Here is an 18,979-nt window from a genome sequence, read left to right on the forward strand (position 1 = left end):
GGTTGGGTATGTCTAGTGGCAAAAGTGTGTTTTTAATTATGTAGGTCTATATTTGTGTAGTAGAAATAATTTAGTTATCTGGTAGATGTCTTCACCAAAGTCTAATAACAATATTTGGTATGTAATGATTATTTCCATCTATTTTTTACAGCAAGTAAGCAGTCAGGTTCAGTGACTTATCAAACTACTGGTTTGCAGTCCATTTCACGTGGTGAGTGTTTCTCAGATACGGTTAGGTAGAGATGTACTGGGTAAGCCAGAATGAAGTACCACATTTCTCAAGGTCATTGCACGAGTGGAGACAGCCGAGTGGGTTGGTGTGGGGGGTCCTTTGATAAGACGGTCCCTTGTAGTTTTCAGTTGGCTACATGCCTTGGTCCGGTGCGCACCATACTTTCGCTGTCGAAGTGCTCTTTGAAAACAAAGAATCCATCATCACTATGCAACACGCTTTCCAAACGCACTTCAGCATTTTCCTCCTAACGGTGGCGTCCCAAATTGGAAAACACTTTTTCAGTGGGTGGCTAAATTTAGACAGACGGGTACAACTTGAACAGAAAATCTCCAGGATGTCCTCTGACTGTACGAACACATGAAAACATCCAAGGTGTAAGGGCATCAATATTTCAGTCTCCTAGATGTTCAGCGCACAAACCTGCTTCTGCCTCAGGCATTTCCAACACGTCTTTGAGGAGGATTTTACACGAGGACCTTAATTTCCATCCATACAAAATGATGGTAGTGCAGTAACTCACTGAGAGAGACTGGGGGAGCCGTGGAGAGTTGTGCGCCAACCATTCTTCGAGATGTGATCGTCATGTGCACATATGAGGCACATTTCCATTTGGATGCTTGTGTAAATAAGCAAAACTTTTGCTATTAGGCTGAAACCAACCCTCGTGAACTTCATCAGAGACCCCTGCATAGTGAGCGTGTTGCAGTTTGGTGCGCCGTTGCAGAATTTGGCATTGTAGGCCCTTACTTTTTTGAGGTGGGGGCAGCGACGGTCACCGTCTCTTCTGAACATTACATTGAAATGCTAGAGAAGATTTTGTGGCCCCAAGTGGAAGAAATGCATGTGATGTATGCCTGGTTTCAACAGGAAGGAGCAACAGCTCATATGGCGTGGAGATCCACACACGTTTTGCAGGAGATGTTTCCGGGGAAGCTGATCTCCCTGCGCAGCGATGTCGGGTGGCCTTCACGGTCTCTTGATTTCACTTCGTGCAATTTCTTTACAAGTCGAAGGCATATACACACCGACCTCAAAACCTTGAAGCCCTCAAAGACGCTATTCACCACGAAGTCGGCGCTATCCCCCTTGAAATGGCCGAATGAGTCATGCGATCGTTCAGAAATCGCTTCGAAGAGTGTATCGCTAATGATGGCCTCCACCTTGAAGATATCATTTTTAAAACAAAGTGAAGAAAATCTATTTTGTATCCCCTTTCTAGTGTCGTAATGAAATTTATTTTATCTTGTAGCGTTTTTGTAGAATAAACGTTTGAAATGTGGTACTTCTTTTTGGCTCACCCTGTATTTAGAGAGTGACACACGTTTCATAGTTTTGGGTCTGTCTGCCACACAAAATGTATTTTAAAGTGAAGCAAAGACAGATAAGATTCAAGTGTAGACTTTCAGCTTTCATTCATAGGGTTTAATAAAAATGCAGTAAGAGACATTTAGGAGTGACGGCCATTTTTAGAGATATTCTCTCCATTTTCAGGAGCTCCAAAGCAACTGGACAAACTAGTCAATAATTATCCACACTTTTGTTTGGATTGCCCTACTCCGGGCACATGTGGGCATATGATGTTTCTGTGGTCACAGAGAGGGGTGAAGTTTCGACCTTGATCGGTCAGTTTCTCTCATTGTTCTCTAAGAGTAAACATGGCCACAGCGCTCTCTGTTTACACCAAAGAATGCTAGCAACTAAGGAGTCTTTTTCTGCTGATCAGGGTCAAAAAAAGCTAAATTCTCTTTTGAATCAGTGCTGTATAAAAATAAAAAGTGAAAACGTCCAAAGGGGTGAAGACTTTTTATAGGCACAGCAGTTGGAAAGCCGACAGTGTGCTCTGCAAAAGTATTCAGGCCCTTGCCCAATTTTCTTGCTAAGGGAAAAAAGCAAACCCCTTATTGAAGTTTTGTTCTCTGTGATAATTCAGTAAACACATAAGTTAGATTTCTAATGTGACATTGTTTTATGTTTGAAAAAAAATGTTGAAAGAAAAAGGTTTAGCCATTTCACTTTGTAGTGAGAAGTCAAGCAGAGTGACCCCTTTTATTGGCTAACTAAAAATATTACAATATGCGAGCTTTGGAGGGCAACTCAGGCCCCTTCTTCAGGCGAGACGTTATCTTTGGAAAAAGGGCCTGAGTTGCCTCGAAAGCTTGCACATTGTAATATTTTTAGTTTGCCAATAAAAGGGGTCATTTGGTTTGATTTCTCATTACATCCATAATGGCTGACACGGTACAACGCCCTAGCACTACACTCATTTCACTTTGAAATGAACATTTACATGTAGACTTAAAATTTATAAACATATTGTTTGCATTTCAAAAAACAGGCATGGCTGCCAGGCGTATTCCACCTTCTTCTTGTGACACTTTTGTGGCCCTGCCACCTGCTACGGTTGGAGAACGTGTCATTTTTGGAAAGAATTCCGACAGGCCCTGCGATGAGGTTCAAGAGGTGGTGTACTTCCCAGCTGCCAGTTATGAGCCAGGAACCAAACTCGAGGTGAGCAAACCCCGTAGGGAGTGCGGAATTTGAACATGCAGCTTTGTCTAACAGCGTGTCCAGTCTCTTCTGGAGGCTTGTCTCAAACAACCCATCGGACTGATGTTCTAAGGCAGGGGAGCACAATGCTGGTCCTGGAGAGCCACAGTGGCTGCAGGTTTTCATTCCAACCCAGTTGCTTAATTAGAAACCAATCTTTCCCAATCTCAGACCTAGTCTGCAATGTTAGGTTCTTATATCATAGATGTCATCCAAATGATTTGAAGCCTAAAACGTTTGATTTTCAGTCTGTTACACTTTTCTATCAAGTGTTTTATTAAATCAAACAGTGCAAGATGAACCCACAGAGATGTAAATGGAAACAAGTTAGATGGAGAACTTCTGGCTGCTTTGTCATTTACATCTTATTGTTAATAAGGAGCCATTAAACAGGGAATGCAGCTGTTTAAGATTGAAATGGTGGGGAACCTTAACAAGTGAGACCACTACAATGAAGCATCAAAATGTCACTTAAGCAATAAGTGCTTCATCAGCATTAATTGACTTCTCATAAATAAATTGGGATGGAACAAAAACCTGCAGCCACTACAGCTCTCCAGGACCGACATTGCCCACCCCTGTTCTAAGGGAAAAAATCAGCTTTTACTTTTCTTGACAGTCATTTTGTTAGAATCCATGACAGCAAAAAGCATTTTAATCACAAATGGACATCTTTAGACTTGGTTAATTTTGTTTAGAATTGCAGATTAAATTAATCTTCACTTATACCCCACTGATAGATTGCTGATAAGCTGTATAAGTTTCCTTATTTATTTATTTTTTATAATTTCCATTAAATGTATCAGTGATATTTCATAAATTAGTTCCAATCCATTCTGGCATACAGTGCTATATCTGAATTAATCCAATCTGACATCACATCTGCTACTCAGGTAAAGAGCCAGGAATCGGAGGATTTAATGTGAAGTAATCATTCCTGTTGAAGCATCCTAAAAGTCAGCAGAGGCTGTGCACGCCATATTCATTACGGACATCATTAATAAATCTGGACAGTTGCTTATAATGTGAATTTGATTTTTTTCCAGTTTTAAATAAAATAGCCTAGCTTCCAATGCAAAGCTAGAAATTGCTACAATGCTGTGGAAAAAGCCCCCCTTCCTAATAGCCTGTGTTTTGATGTATTTTACACCAAGAATGGCCTGAGACCTCCAGATAAAATGAACCTGAGTGAACACACAATCGTTTTTACTTTCTCGTATAGGAAAAGTATTGTAATCGTTCAAACATTCAATGTTGAGATTTTGATGAATCTCGATGTTTTAGATCCCTGAGTCCAAAAATACCATTTTTGGAAATATGTGTGTGTGTGTCTCTCTGTGTGTTTGGATGTAAACACGAGAACCTGAGTACGCTTTCATTTGGGTCAACCAAATTTTGCATAAAAGTAATTAGGTAGAAAACGTAGATTTCTATCAACTTTTGGCCTTTTTCTGCTAACCGGAAAAGTGGTACATTACCTTTTATTCACGCAGCTGCAAAGTCTGATTTATTCAACTTTTACTTTTATAATAATTGTTCAATATATTATTAATTGGATTTGTTGTTGATGGTTCTTTAATGCACATATAAAAATAAAATCATTGTCTTGCGGTTAACTTCTCAAATATCCTTCCCCATAACTGAGTAAGTCTAGGGACACCATTCCCTGTTTTTTATACCATGACTTTCTTTATTCAAGGAACAAAGTTTTGCAACATTTCTATCGTCCATGTGAGAAATTAAATGCCCGTTAGTGCTGGGCGGTATACCGCTTCATACCGAAAGCCGTTTTTTATTTTTTTTTATGATATGGATTTTTCTTATACCGCAACACCGGTTTAAATTGCCTAAACGACGTTCTGAACGTGGCGCAGCGGGAAACTGTTCAAGAGGGGACCTTTTTCACTGCTACACCGCTAAACACAGATTTGTTGCACTAGGGCTCTTTTTCACTGCTACACCACCAAATAGTGGGCGGTAGCATAGGTATGCCGCGCGGTGAAAATGGACAGAGAGCATTCCGAAACTGAACTAAAAGTAAAGTTGAACATGATGAACAGAAGAACTTTTGCCGAAAAAAATGAGTCACGTCCGTCGCCTGGAGATAACTTTAGTTTTAAAAGGTCAGATGTGTAAATACTGTTTCTATACTACTGGATAATACTGCAAGCCAAGTTGTACTTGTTTTCAATACAGTGTAATGTACTTGGTACTGTGTAATAGTGTGACGACATGTTGACTTTATTCTCGTAATTTGTCATTAAAGTAGACCATCGTAAACTAAACTTCATCGTAAAATGAATATTTAATTTACTAGATTTTCTCAAACCCCTTTGGGCCTGCCTTGCATTTGCATGTTTTTCTGGTGGGTTTACTCGGCATGCTTCAGTTTCCTTTCAAAGTCATGTAGGATGTGGGGTTTTGTTGTGCTATATTGACCCTGCTAGTGTATGTTTTGCTTGTATTCATCCTGCGATGTGCTGGCGACTCGTTCAGAGATGGGCGCAACTCTGAATGGATGGCATAATTAAACATGTGTAATGAAGATATTCTGAACACTCCGTGGGCTAAGTTTATAACTAGTTTTAATTTCACAAAGACATTTATCGTGTGGTGATTGGTTATGTGGTGAAAGAAAAAGGAAGGAAGGAAGGAAAAAGGAACTGGGGTTTTGGTACGTCAGATAGAGACAGCATGCATGCAATAAAGATAGCCCACTCAGAAGAACATGCATTGAATTCTGTGTTTGTGTCTCCGACCAGCAGATCAGAAACCCAACATTTACACAATATTTAAGTTAAACCTGTGCGATAACCATTCATACATCCAGTTTTTTAGAGCCTCGTCACACCTGCCATAAAGTTCTCTACACTGAACATACACCTGGGGACCCCTTACTGCGAGGGAGCTGCACTACCGCCTCACTACCGTGCATGTGTAATACCTACTTTAATGCATTTCATCATGAAAATGATATCAAGTATTTATCTTAGCATTCTAAATTTTCAGAAAGCAGGAATATCATGAAGTGAATGGATTCTGTGTGGTGATTGCTGTCTCCTCTTAGTGTGGAGGAAGTCAGTTTAAGAAGCGTAGTGATTAACCACTGGGTCGGGGAACGTAACACAAAGCATTTAATGTGCTGCATTAATTTATGACAGGGTAAATTAAGTAATTGGTTAAACATTGATTTAAGGAAGAAGTTTAGTTTATGACATTCTACTTTAATTATGAAGTAAACTATGAGAATAAAGTGGAAATGTTGACTTTGTTCTCGACATATAGTTTGTTTTTTTCTTCCCAGTATAGCTTTGCTTGAAGCAAGGTCCATATTAATGCAGTTTGCCTAAATGATGGTTCAGTTGGTAAAGATGTCATCACCAAGTTGCACTTGTTTTATTTTATTTTAATTTGGTGAATACTGTGTAATGCACCTGGGCTTGAAGTAATAGTGCAACTGTCAGTAATAATACTATTGTTTATTTTATTGTTATTAATTATTATAATTAATTAATAATTATTATTATTGTGAATTTCCCCTTGGGATTAATAAAGTATCTATCTATCATTATATAGTTCCTTATCTATCTATCTATCTATCTATTAGTTTAAATATTATGCAGTTTAATGATGATAAAGTAGTTTAAAAAGTCACTTTAACGTGTCAGTGGACAGAGATTGTTAACATTAACAGAAAGTGTAGTTGGTTTACAAAAACAATTTACTATTTATTCCTTTTCTAAGACATATTCAGTGCAATACAATTTTTGACAAGCACTTCTGGATATTTTACTAAGTCTAAATGCCTCTTTGTATGGTTGAAAATATGTTGTCAAAATTATAGTTTGTTTTTGCAAAATTTGTTCAATAAAAAGGTTCTATATTTTGACTGCATCTGTCATGCAATGTGATACCTTCTCCATTAGTGCCACCCCCTTGAAAACTATCACTTTATGGGGCAATGCAAAACTGTATTAATACTTGTGTGCACATTAAAATGTTTTTTTTGTACAATGTACAATACTCTTGACAGTGGAATAGGTAGGTTATTCTTAGCCAGTAATTGCAGTGGAAAATGTGGTTAACATCCACTCATGCATGGGGAAAAAAATACCGTCAAATACCGTGAAACCGGGATAATTTAGAAAAATACAGTGATATAGAATTTTGGTCATACCGCCCACCCGTATGTCCCGTAGATTCAGAACTTGTCTGCAACACGTTGAGCAACAGTAACCAGACACTTCTTATAATCTGAATCAATCTATCACATCAGTGTTGAGTAACTGTAGCTTACCCCTCAGCTTATTTATTCTGCTTATTATCACTGAGTGCAGGTGCAGGGCACTTTGACAAATTTTCACATAAAATGCAAGTATAAATTTTACAAATTACAAAATGTGGAATTAGAACACATAAACAGATTTGTGTAAACACATTGTTGTGGCCTTAAATGTCTGATTTTGCAGCAGCTTTTTCAAAAAGTTGCAATGTTTTGAGGCTTTATTTCTTTCTATAACATTGCAAGAACAAGTGAATTTACAAAAGTAAAAGAAAAAAAACCCACATATTTAGTACAGATCAAATGCTCTTTCCTCTACATCACTGCATCAGAGACATATGACACACACACTCACACATACAACTTTAAAACATTAAACAATGCACATACAGCATTTCACTTAAGATTTTTATCCATAAACTTATTTATTTCTCTCATACACACCCACGCATGCTGTGCACACATACAGACACACACATCATTTGAGACGCAGACTGACAAACACGCCTCTGTAACTTTCTAATTGTTCCTCTCTTAACATTTTCCATAATTTGCATTTTAATCTAACTCACCTTGCAACCGATCTGGAGGCAACAGCCTCTGTCTGTCATGGTCACTTGTCGTGTCTGTAGTCCTCGCTTTTCAGCCATTCTCCAGGTATGTTTTGCAGTAGAAAAGTGCCTGTCAAGCGATGACTTTAGATAGATAGACAGATACTTTATTAATCCCAAGGGGAAATTCCCATACTCCAGCAGCAGCATACTGATGATAAAAACAATATTAAATTAAAGAGTGATAACAATGCAGGTTTAACAGACAATAACTTTGTATAATGTTAACGTTTACCCCCCCCAGGTGGAATTGAAGAGTCGCATAGTGTGGGGTCTCCTCAGTCTGTCAGTGGAGCAGGACGGTGACAGCAGTCTGTCGCTGAAGCTGCTCCTTTGTCTGGAGATGATCCTGTTCAGTGGATGCTGCGGATTCTCCATGATTGACAGGAGTCTGCTCAGCGCCCGTCGCTCTGCCACGGATGTCAAACTGTCCAGCTCTGTGCCTACAATAGAGCCTGCCTTCCTCACCAGTTTGTCCAGGTGTGAGGCGTCCCTCTTCTTTATGCTGCCTCCCCAGCACACCACCACCGTCTGATAGAACATCTGCAGCATCTTATTGCAGATGTTGAAGGACGGCAGCCTTCTAATGTATAGTCGGCTCTGTCCTCTCTTACACAGAGTATCAGTATTGGCAGTCCAGTATAATTTATCATCCAGCTGCATCCCCAGGTATTTATAGTTCTGCACCCTCTGCCCACAGTCACCTCTGATGATCACGGGGTCCACGAGGGGCCTGGGCCTCCTAAAATCCACCACCAGCTCCTTGGTTTTGCTGGTGTTCAGCTGTAGGTGGTTTGAGTCGCACCATTTAACAAAGTCCTTGATTAGGTTCCTGCCACAGTATTGCACATGGTGCAAAACAGTTTATCTCCACTTTCGTGTAATACCTCAGGAAATTGACTTGTATGGACTTCAGCGGTAATATTTGATGGCAAATGTAATCTTTTATCGTAGCACATCTTGCAGGCTTGGCTTCAAGGAAGTGAACCTGGGGAGGGGGGCTAAGGTGAGTGGTTGAATTTGTGGAAAAATAGCGGTGATTGGACAAAATTGCAAGACTGTGCAAAGATTGCAGGGATTGGTTGAATTTGCATTAATAGTTCCGATCGTGACATTGCATCTTCCTGGTGGGACTGATTTACCCCCTTTTTTGGCACCCATTGCATGCCAACCTACCTGGAGGGGGGGTGTGTCTCTCTGAATTGCATTTCTCAACATTTCTTCCATGTTTTTCCCTACTAAAAGTTTTTTGGGAGTTTTATTTTGTCTTCCTAGGGAGTCAAGGCCTGGGTGCTGTCAAAAAACAGGACCTGTTAAACCCCATTGAGACATCCCTTGTGTGATTTTCCATTTTACAATAATTGTTGTTGCTGACAATGAAAGAGTAGAAAACAACTCCAAAAACTCTTTTCTTTACAGAACTGCATTAATTTGGACACATTGGTAGGTTTTTGAGCATGAACTGCTCCTCTGAGTTCCTGCCACAGCATCTCAATTGGGGTAATTTCAGGACTTTGACTTGGCTATTCTAAAACTTTCATTTTGTTTCTTTTGAGCCATTCAGGTATTGTCTTGCTTTTGTATTTCGGGTCATTGTCCTGCTGCATTACCTAATTATATTTCGGCTTCAGGTCAGGACTGTGAATTTCCCCTTTGGATTAATAAAGTATCTATCTATCTATCTATCTATCTATCTATCTATCTGTCTGTCTATTATATAGTGCCTTTCCTATCTATCTATTATATAGTGCCTTTCCTATCTATCTATCTATCTATCTATCTATCTATCTATCTATCTATCTGTCTGTCTGTCTGTCTGTCTATTATATAGTGCCTTTCCTATCTATCTATTATATAGTGCCTTTCCTATCTATCTATCTGTCTGTCTATCTGATCACAGAGGACTGGACATTCTACTTAGGAATATTTTGGTAAGTGAAGAATTAATGGTTTCTTTTGTAATGGCAAGTCTTGCAGGTCCTGAGGCAGCAAAGCATCTCCACACCATCACACCGCCATGCTTTATTGTAGCTGTGATGTTCATACTGTTGACCACCTGACATAGTGGGACCTGTGTCCTCAAAAGAGTTCTACTTTTGACCTGTCTGTCCATAGACAATTACTCCAAAAGGCCTGGGGATCATCTTGGTGTTTCTTTGCAAATGCGAGAGGAGCACTGACATTACTTTTGAAAAGCAGAGGTTTCCACCTAGCCCCTCTACTATGAACCTCATTTTTGCTCAGTCTCTTACTTGTCTTGGACTCATGAACACTGACGTTAGCCGACACTAGAGAGGTCTGCTGCTCTTTGGATGTTCTTTTGGGACCATCTAGGACTTCTTGAATGAGTCGTCACTGTGCCCTTGGGGTCATTTTGGCAGGTAGGCCTTTACTGGGAAGATTTCCCACTGTTCCAGATGTTCTCCATTTTTCAATAGTGTCTCTCACTGTGTTGTGGCAGAGTTCCAGAGCTTTACAAATGGCTTTACAACCTTTTCCTGATGAGTAAGCTTCACTTTTCTCACATCTCTACTGGAATTTTGTAGGCATTATGCTCTCCTAGAAACTCTGTGATGACAATTTCACTCAAAGGAAAAGGTCAGTATATAGTGAGGCTTTGGTCAGCAATCGGAGTGAGTAACCAAGGGGGTAGGTAGCCTTTCACATGAGCTATACAGGTGTTGGATAGCTTTATTACTTAAATATATTAAGTAGCAATTTAAAATACTGTCATATGTTTACGGTGGTTCCCTTTATCTAGTATCACATTTTGTCTAAAGATATGAAGCTGTTCAGTATGATAAATATACAAAAACAGAGGATATCAGGAACTGATAATACACTCTAATACTTTATGTCTAAAAGTAATTTAAAATCTAATTGTGACTAAATGTCTGGTTGTTGGAAATTATAAAGAAATAATAGATTTTTTTATGTTTTATATCTAACAGCAGAATAGATATTTTAACCTTTTTAGAATGTAAACGTTTTCGATATTTGCATTACTCATTAATAATGGACACCTCATGTTGTTTCTGCTCTCCTCCTTTTTGTTTTCATCTTTAGTGTACATACATAGAGATCGACCAAGTGGATCAAACTTTCCCAGTTGTTCTCAGCCGACCAGCATGGATGTGGGGAGCAGAGATGGGTGCAAACGACTGTGGAGTGTGCATTGGGAACGAGGCTGTGTGGGGTCGGGAAGAGGCTAATGACGAGGAGGCTCTGCTGGGTATGGATCTTGTCAGGTTGGTCTGAAAACCTTTTTGAAGTAAAATTATGTGCAACTATGAATTTTGATTACCTCAATGACTTGGCGCATCTCTTGTAGCACCTCAGTCTGATACACTACATCTTCAGGTAGTACCTAATTTATGTTTACTGTTGTAAATGTGATATTTTAACTTTACTTTGCAAACTTATTGATTTCATAGTTGGAAAACAAAGCCTTGTAAATAAACTGCACTGAATATAAACTGCTCAAAAAATTAAAGGAACCTGCTCTCATCTGTGAAAACCACAGGGCGCCGGTACTGGACCTGCCAGTTCTGGTATTCTATGGCAAATGCCAATCGAGCTCCACGGTGGTGGACGGACAGTGAGCACAGGGCCCACTAGAGCAGGGGTCGCCAACTCCGGTCCTGGAGGTTTCCATTCTAACCCTTTTTTTTTTAATGAGTGCCCTGCTGCTAATTAACTTCTTGTGAATTCATTTGAATTAAATTGCTTTTTAAAGATTTGTTCCCCTGAATTTCTTCATTTCTTTCCTTAAATGGCACCCAAACACAAATTAAATGTGAGGTGAAGGAGCCAACAGAAGACCAACTAAGTCAGGGCCTGAAACTCCAACCACTTTCACTCCAACCAGCTGCTTAATGAGGTGCCAATTCTTGTTGTTAATTAAACTCATTCTTTAATTCCATGGCTTGTTGCTGCTCTTGTGGTGCAACAGGAGACATTTCTGAAATAGTTGATTTTTTTCTTTTCTAAGAGCTCTGGTCAAATGTTTTGGGCACCTGAGCAGATCGCCATTCCTGAGACCTTCATCTTTCTTTATTTTCAGATATTGTATGATGGACACCAGTTGTTTTGGCTCATTTTGTAGTTCATTATTGTTTGGCTGCTAATTAAGGAAAAATTAAGGGGTCTGAGTCTTCCAGAGCAAGTCAATTAAAATTAGTTCAGAAGCAGTTAATTAGCAGCAAAAACAGGTAACTGATTTAGAAAAGGGTTAGAATGAAAACCTGCAGCCACTGTGGTCCACCAGTGGCCTACCTGCTGGAGGTCATTTTGTAGGCTCTGCCAGTGCTCATCCTGTTCCTCCTTGCCTAAAGGAGCAGATACCGGTCAGTCCTGCTGGTGGGTTGAGGACCTTCTACAAGGGGCCCAGTCCAGCTCTCCTAGAGTAACTGCCTGTCTGTCTCCTGAAATCTCCTCCATGCCCTTGAGACTGTGCTGGGAGACACAGCAAACCTTCTGGCAATGGCACGTATTGATGTGCCTACCATCCTGGAGAAGTTGGACTACCTGTGCCACCTCTGTAGGATCCAGGTATCGCCTCATGCTACCAGTAGTGACATTGACCGTAGCCAAATTTGAAACGAGTGACAAAATAGATAGGGAAAAATATCAGTGACCTCCACCTGTTAAACCATTCATTCCTGTTTTGGGGGTCGTCTCATTGTTGCCCCTCTAGTGCACCAAAGCAGCTGAAACTGATGAACAAGCCCCTCTGCTACTTCACTGACCAGATCAATAGTCCACAAGTGTCATTGACTTGATGCTATACTCAGATTAAAAAGTGGTCCTTTAATTTGTTTCAGCAGTACAGTATACCAAAAGATCTTGACAGCCTGAATGCCCTCTCCTCATTTATCAAACTTCCTCTGTTCTTATATTTAAAGATATTGTAAATGGGAGAGGCTACTTTAATATTCAGGGTTTTACTCAAGCTGAACTTGTAACCAGAGGCTGATTCTGTCTTTTCACTTAAGTCATTTTTTATTTGTCCATTTTTAATTTCCATGCAAATTTAACACTAGACTCCATGAAGCCTATGAAAATATTCTTAATGCTGAGTCACCTTAAATTCTCTCGCATCTTGTCATCAGTGTCTTTGTTTTGCAAATGCGTCAATCAGCACAAGCAGCAAGCAGCCTGCTATCCCATCCTGCAACGAGGCAGCTGAAGTCAAGTCAAACGCCAAGTCAAGTTTCTTTAGGTGTCTAGAAATGTATAGGGTAAATAATATATCGTTTGGAATACATACATTTCATGGGTGTTTGGTGTCTACGATCTCTGTAAATGTAGGATGACAGAAAATGGAGACAAGAAATGTTGAACATACAACTAAAACAGAAACTTTTTTCATGACATAGTAATAATGACAAAATGCTGATGTGAAGTTTATAATATGTGAAGGCTGAAGTCCAAATATCAAATAAATACTTTCACAAAAGATATAACAAAACAAGTGCACTTTCATTCAAGAATACAGTGGGATGCAAAAGTTTGGGCAACCTTGTTAATAGTCATTATTTTCCTGTATAAATCGTTGGTTGTTACGATAAAAAATGTCAGTTAAATATATCATATAGGAGACACACACAGTGATATTTGAGAAGTGAAATGAAGTTTATTGGATTTACAGAAAGTGTGCAATAATTGTTCAAACAAAATCAGGCAGGTGTATAAATTTGGGCACCGTTGTCATTTTATTGATTCCAAAACTTTTAGAACTAATTATTGGAACTCAATTGGCTTGGTAAGCTCAGTGACCCCTGACCTACATACACAGGTGAATCCGAGTATTTAAGGGGGTCAATTGTAAGTTTCCCTCCTCCTTTAATTTTCTCTGAAGAGTAGCAACAAGGGGGTCACAAAACAACTCTCAAATGACCTGAAGACAAAGATTGTTCACATTATTGTTTAGGGGAAGGATACAGAAAGCTGTCCCAGAGATTGAAGCTGTCTGTTTCCACAGTTAGGAACATATTGAGGAAATGGAAGACCACAGGCTCAGTTCAAGTTAAGGCTCGAAGTGGCAGACCAAGAAAGATTTCGGATAGACAGAAGCGACGAATGGTGAGAACAGTCAGAGTCAACCCACAGACCAGCACCAAAGACCTACAACATCATCTTGCAGCAGATGGAGTCACTGTGCATCGCTCAACCATTCGCACTTTACACAAGGAGATGCTGTATGCGAGAGTGATGAAGAAGAAGCACAAACAGAGCCGCTTGAGGTCTGCTCAAGCACATTTGGACAAGCCAGCTTCATTTTGGAATAAGGTGCTGTGGACTGATGAAACTAAAATGAGTTATTTGGGCATAACAAGGGGCGTTATGCATGGAGGAAAAAGAACAAGAAAAACACCTGCTACCTACAGTAAAATATGGTGGTGGTTCCATCATGCTGTGGGGCTGTGTGGCCAGTGCAGGGACTGGGAATCTTGTCAAAGTTGAGGGACGCATGGATTCCACTCAGTATCAGCAGATTCTGGAGACCAATGTCCAGGAATCAGTGACAAAGCTGAAGCTGCGCCGGGGCTGGATCTTTCAACAAGACAACGACCCGAAACACTGCTCAAAATCCACTAAGGCATTCATGCAGAGGAACAAGTACAACGTTCTGGAATGGCCATCTCAGTCCCCAGACCTGAATATAATTGAAAATCTGTGGTGTGAGTTAAAGAGAGCTGTCCATGCTCGGAAGCCATCAAACCTGAATGAACTAGAGATGTTTTGTAAAGAGGAATGGTCCAAAATACCTTCAACCACAATCCAGACTCTCATTGGAACCTACAGGAAGCGTTTAGAGGCTGTCATTTCTGCAAAAGGCGGATCTACTAAATATTGATTTCATTTCTTTTTTGTGGTGCCCAAATTTATGCACCTGCCTGATTTTGTTTGAACAATTATTGCACACTTTCTGTAAATCCAATAAACTTCATTTCACTTCTCAAATATCACTGTGTGTGTCTCCTATATGATATATTTAACTGACATTTTTTATCGTAACAACCAACGATTTATACAGGAAAATAATGACTATTAACAAGGTTGCCCAAACTTTTGCATCCCACTGTATAACCAAAGAATAGGAAATTATTCAAAATAACATGTTGCTGTCAATGTGTAAAAACCGAAATCCAAGTATCAATCGACACAAAGTAGACTTGTCCTCTTGGCTGGTGTAGAGATAAAACCTACTGTTTCATAATCAAGAGGTTGCGGGTTTGATCCTGGGTCCCCCCTGTAATTACCGTCATCTATACTAATAAAAGGCAAAGCCCTGACTGACTGACTCATCACTAATTCTCCAACTTCCTGTGTTGGTGGAAGGCTGAAATTTGGCCGGCTCATTCCTTACAGCTTACTTACAAAAGTTAGGCAGGTTTCACACAGAAATTCTATGCGTAATGGTCATAACTGGAACCTTCTTTCGTACATATATACGGCCATAGCCTGAGTTGCGTCCCCCATCATCACGCTTCCCATGTAATTCGAGTGCCTGTCCATATAAGGCCATCTGTCGGCAGCAATCCAATAGACACGCTGGTGCTAAATATTCACAGGTGAAGGACTGTGCTTATACAAACGAAGATGAGATAGTCATGGATGGACTAGTGTTTGGCACAAACTCAGCGATAGTGCGAGAGAAACGTTTAAGTGCCGGGTCTTAGCTAACATTAAATAAAGCCGTGGACATCGCAAGATCGCACGAGATACCACAAGCACAGCTGAGAACCTTCGATGCATGTACTCCGAGCGGCTCACGTGAACTGACTGTGAACGCAGTACGCAGAGAACAAGCAAGACCTCCAAAGAGCGCTGAACAAAAAACGCATTACACAATTGAGAAGGCAGCAAAAGAATATGAAGCGAGTGGCACATACAAACATATTCATAAGTGCAGCTACTGCGGAAAAAAAGCACACGGTGTAAACTGTAAGTTTAAATTAAGTTTATAAACACGCTGCCGATGGCGTTTGTTTTCTTCTCCGCAGGTTTTTTGCTAGTAGTTACAATATCTTGAAAGAAGTTTCAGTTTTAGTTGTGTATTCAACATTTCTTGCCTCCATTTCCTGTCACCCTATATTTACAAAGATTGTTATATATATATATATATATATATATATATATATATATATATATATATATATATTTATTATTTACCCTATACAATAGACCTAGAGACTTCAGCTCTGACAATTTTGCATCTGACTTGACTTCAGTTGTCTCGTTGCAGGATGGGATAGCAGGCTGATTGACACATTTGCAAAACAAAGACACTGCTGACAAGGTGCAAGGGAATTTACGAATATATTTTCGTAGGCTTTAGGGATTCTAATGTTAAAGGCGGGTGTCACACTCAATTCTTGGTCCTCTGTATTGCTATGGAGTCGCACCGTGAAGCATTTCAGTTCACAGATTTACACTGTGGTGGTCACAGTGTGTGTGTGTGTTTCTCTCTCGTGTGTGTGTGTGTGTGTGTGTGTGTGTGTGTCTGTGTGTCTCTCTCTCTCTCTGCGCCTGTGTGTGTGTGTGTCTCTCTCTCTGCGCTCCTGTGTGTGTGTGTGTGTGTCTCTCTCTCTCTCTCTCGCGCGCGCGCCTGTAATGCACAAGGAGAGACTAAACACGTGCCGTGTGGCCCCGTGCATGCACACTTCACCAGAAGACACACACACACACACACACAGACACCTGGACGCACACAGGGGTTTTATTAAAGAGGATTAGCTACACTAAGTCGAGAGTATTTCACAGGAATTGCAAAATCTATCGTCGATGGATGCGGCAAGTGCTTCTCTGCTTGGTGATTTCGAAGACTTCTTCGAGAGGGACGATTGCTTAGAAATATAAGCCAGTGCATTATTGCTAACTTCTGATAAGATGTCTTCAATGACATTGCGAGAAGTAGCATTCACAGCTACCATGGCTTGTTGCATTCGACTTCTGGTGATGTTTGCTTCTGCTTTCTGGTGACAGGAGTCATGACAATGTCTGGTTGGCTCTTGTGCAATGTCTCCGTTCTTCGTTTTCCTAAAGGAATGGCACTTTGTTGATCGATTCTCACGGCACCTCCAAGTATCTATTCCATTTGTTTTGTGCCTTTCTGACTGGTCGAAAACTCCATCTCGTTTAACTTGCCTTGCTCAAAAGTTAGGGAAGATTAAAGAAAACTGTAACAAATGAAAACATACAAGCTTCTAAATACGTTTAGTGAACAATTATACAATTTCGTTTATTGCGATGTATAATATAAATTTTTTTTCTTCTTTGCCTATACGCCTTTGCCCTTCATGCATTTATCCACGTGCGTTTTTTCCCGTGTGCGCTTCTTTCTGGTCACCGCAGCAACACGGTGTAATCGGCACATGCTCCCAACCTCTCCTCTCTTTGAATAAAAACCAGCATGCACCATGGAGCTCAGTGTTAGGACACCAAACGTGAAGAAATGGGGCTGCTTGCTAGTTTAGTAATAATTGTTAGCATATTAAACAAAACAGATGGCTACAATAATTGGATTAAATATTAGAATGTCAAAACTCAGCACTGACGACTCTTCTGTGTTTTAAAATGGTGGCTTATTCAGGTCTTGCTATCTTCTGACTGAAAAAAATGCTTTGATAATTTCACCTTGAATATAATTCTTAATATTTTCTTCTGTTGTAGACAAAGGCTGGATTTATTACTTATACATAAAAAATTCACTTCATCTTTGAGAAATCTTTTTTTTTTTTTTACTCCTTTTGTGCTTTGGAGAATATGCCAGGACTTTATGACAGAAATGCCTGCCTCCTGCAGAACTAACTTCATGTCACCTTGTGTTTGTAGCTATCAGGCACATAAAGTTTGATTCCATCTTTGCTTACTTATTCAGAATTTGCCTGTAAATGTAAAACATCTAAAGTTTTTGTTTTGAGTATATGTGGCATATTTTCTTGAGCAGCAAAGCTTTTGCATAAATAGTTGAGTGCTTTTTAATGCCAGATGACAGGACTGGCTTCATTATAACGAGGTTAACAATGTGATTTAAACTTTTATGGAAGACTTGGCCTCGAGAGAGCAGATACTGCTGAAAAGGCACTGGATGTTATCGTGGATCTACTTGAAAAATACGGACAAGGTGGAAACTGTATGGAAGACGAGTCCATTTTTACATATCACAACAGTTTTCTGATCGCTGACCGGAAAGAGGCCTGGATCTTGGAAACATCAGGAAAATACTGGGGCGCGGAAAAAATAGCAGGCAAGTAAATAAATAGTATCATAAAGATCTCTGTACCGTACGTAATGCTTTGCTGACATTTATATTAGTGTGTTTGTACTAATTTAGGTATGGAATTTGCTTGCTTCCTGGCAAACTCATTCAATTGATACAAATTAAGTATATAGGTTATACACAGGGGTGGGCATACAGTGGGTTGAAAAAGTATTCGGCCCCCTAGAACAGGGGTGCCAAACTCCGATCCTGGAGGGCCGCAGTGGCTGCAGATTTTCTTTCTAACCGTCTTCGTCATTAGTGACCATTTTTGGCTGCTAATTACTTCTTTTTAATTAACTTGACTCAGGCCCTGTAGTTGTTTCCTTTTCCTTAATTAGCAGCCATACAATAATGAGGTACAAAACAAGCTGCCACATCACGCAATATCTGAAAATAAAGAAACGTGAAGTTCTCAGTAAGGTTGATCTCTCAACTCACCAAAACACTTTGACGATGTTCTTATGAAAAACAGAAAATCAACAGTTTTGGAAATGTCAGCTGTGGCAGAATGTGAGCAGCAACAAGCCGCGGAATTAAATAACGGGTTTAACAGCAAGAATTGGCTTCTTATTAAGAAACTGGTTGGAGTTTGAAGCCCCCAGTTTCGCTGGTCATCTGTTGGCTCGTTTCACATCTCATTTCTATTTGGCTGCCATTTTAATGAGGAAACGAATCAATTCAGAGTACGAAATCCTTAAAAACAGGGCTATTAAAATGTGAATTAGCAGTGAAAACAGGTCACTGATTAGGAAAAGGGTCTGAATCAAAACCTGTAGCCACTGCGGGCCTCCAGGCCTAGAGTTCGACACCTGTGCCTTAGTTGTTTCTTTTTCCTTAATTAACAGCCAAACAATGATGAGACACAAAATGAGCTGCCACATGAGCAGCTCACCTGTGCCCATCACACAATATCTGAAAATAAAGAAAAGTGAAGGTCTTGATGAGGTTGATCTCTCAGGTCACCAAAACATCTTGACAGTCTTCTTAGAAAATACAGAAAAATCAACAGTTTTGGAAATGTCTGCTATGGCAGA

General features: G+C 39.9%; 2 protein-coding genes across 5 annotated transcripts in view; one reads left to right on the forward strand and one right to left on the reverse strand.

Annotated features, from left to right (window-relative positions):
• Positions 1 to 7,807, reverse strand: part of cir1 (corepressor interacting with RBPJ, CIR1) — a 76,116-nt gene extending 68,309 nt beyond the window's left edge. Inside the window, exon 1 of the mRNA XM_039757657.1 lies at positions 7,637 to 7,807. The gene's annotated coding sequence lies outside the window, so the exon portion shown is untranslated. The remainder of the gene's footprint in view (positions 1 to 7,636) is intronic.
• scrn3 (secernin 3) overlaps positions 1 to 18,979 on the forward strand; it is a 45,334-nt gene that overhangs the window by 11,167 nt on the left and 15,188 nt on the right. For 2 of the 4 annotated variants that reach the window (XM_039757659.1, XM_039757660.1), the window contains exons 2-5: positions 152 to 211; positions 2,571 to 2,743; positions 10,742 to 10,923; positions 17,731 to 17,930. In XM_039757659.1, the coding sequence (XP_039613593.1) occupies positions 2,573 to 2,743; positions 10,742 to 10,923; positions 17,731 to 17,930 (553 nt within the window). In that variant the 5' untranslated portion in view covers positions 152 to 211; positions 2,571 to 2,572. The remainder of the gene's footprint in view (positions 1 to 151; positions 212 to 2,570; positions 2,744 to 10,741; positions 10,924 to 17,730; positions 17,931 to 18,979) is intronic. The other 2 variants (XM_039757662.1, XM_039757661.1) reach the window with 1 other exon arrangement.

The sequence above is a fragment of the Polypterus senegalus genome, chromosome 6 (assembly GCF_016835505.1).
Source record: "Polypterus senegalus isolate Bchr_013 chromosome 6, ASM1683550v1, whole genome shotgun sequence".
In the NCBI taxonomy this organism is placed as follows: domain Eukaryota; kingdom Metazoa; phylum Chordata; class Cladistia; order Polypteriformes; family Polypteridae; genus Polypterus; species Polypterus senegalus.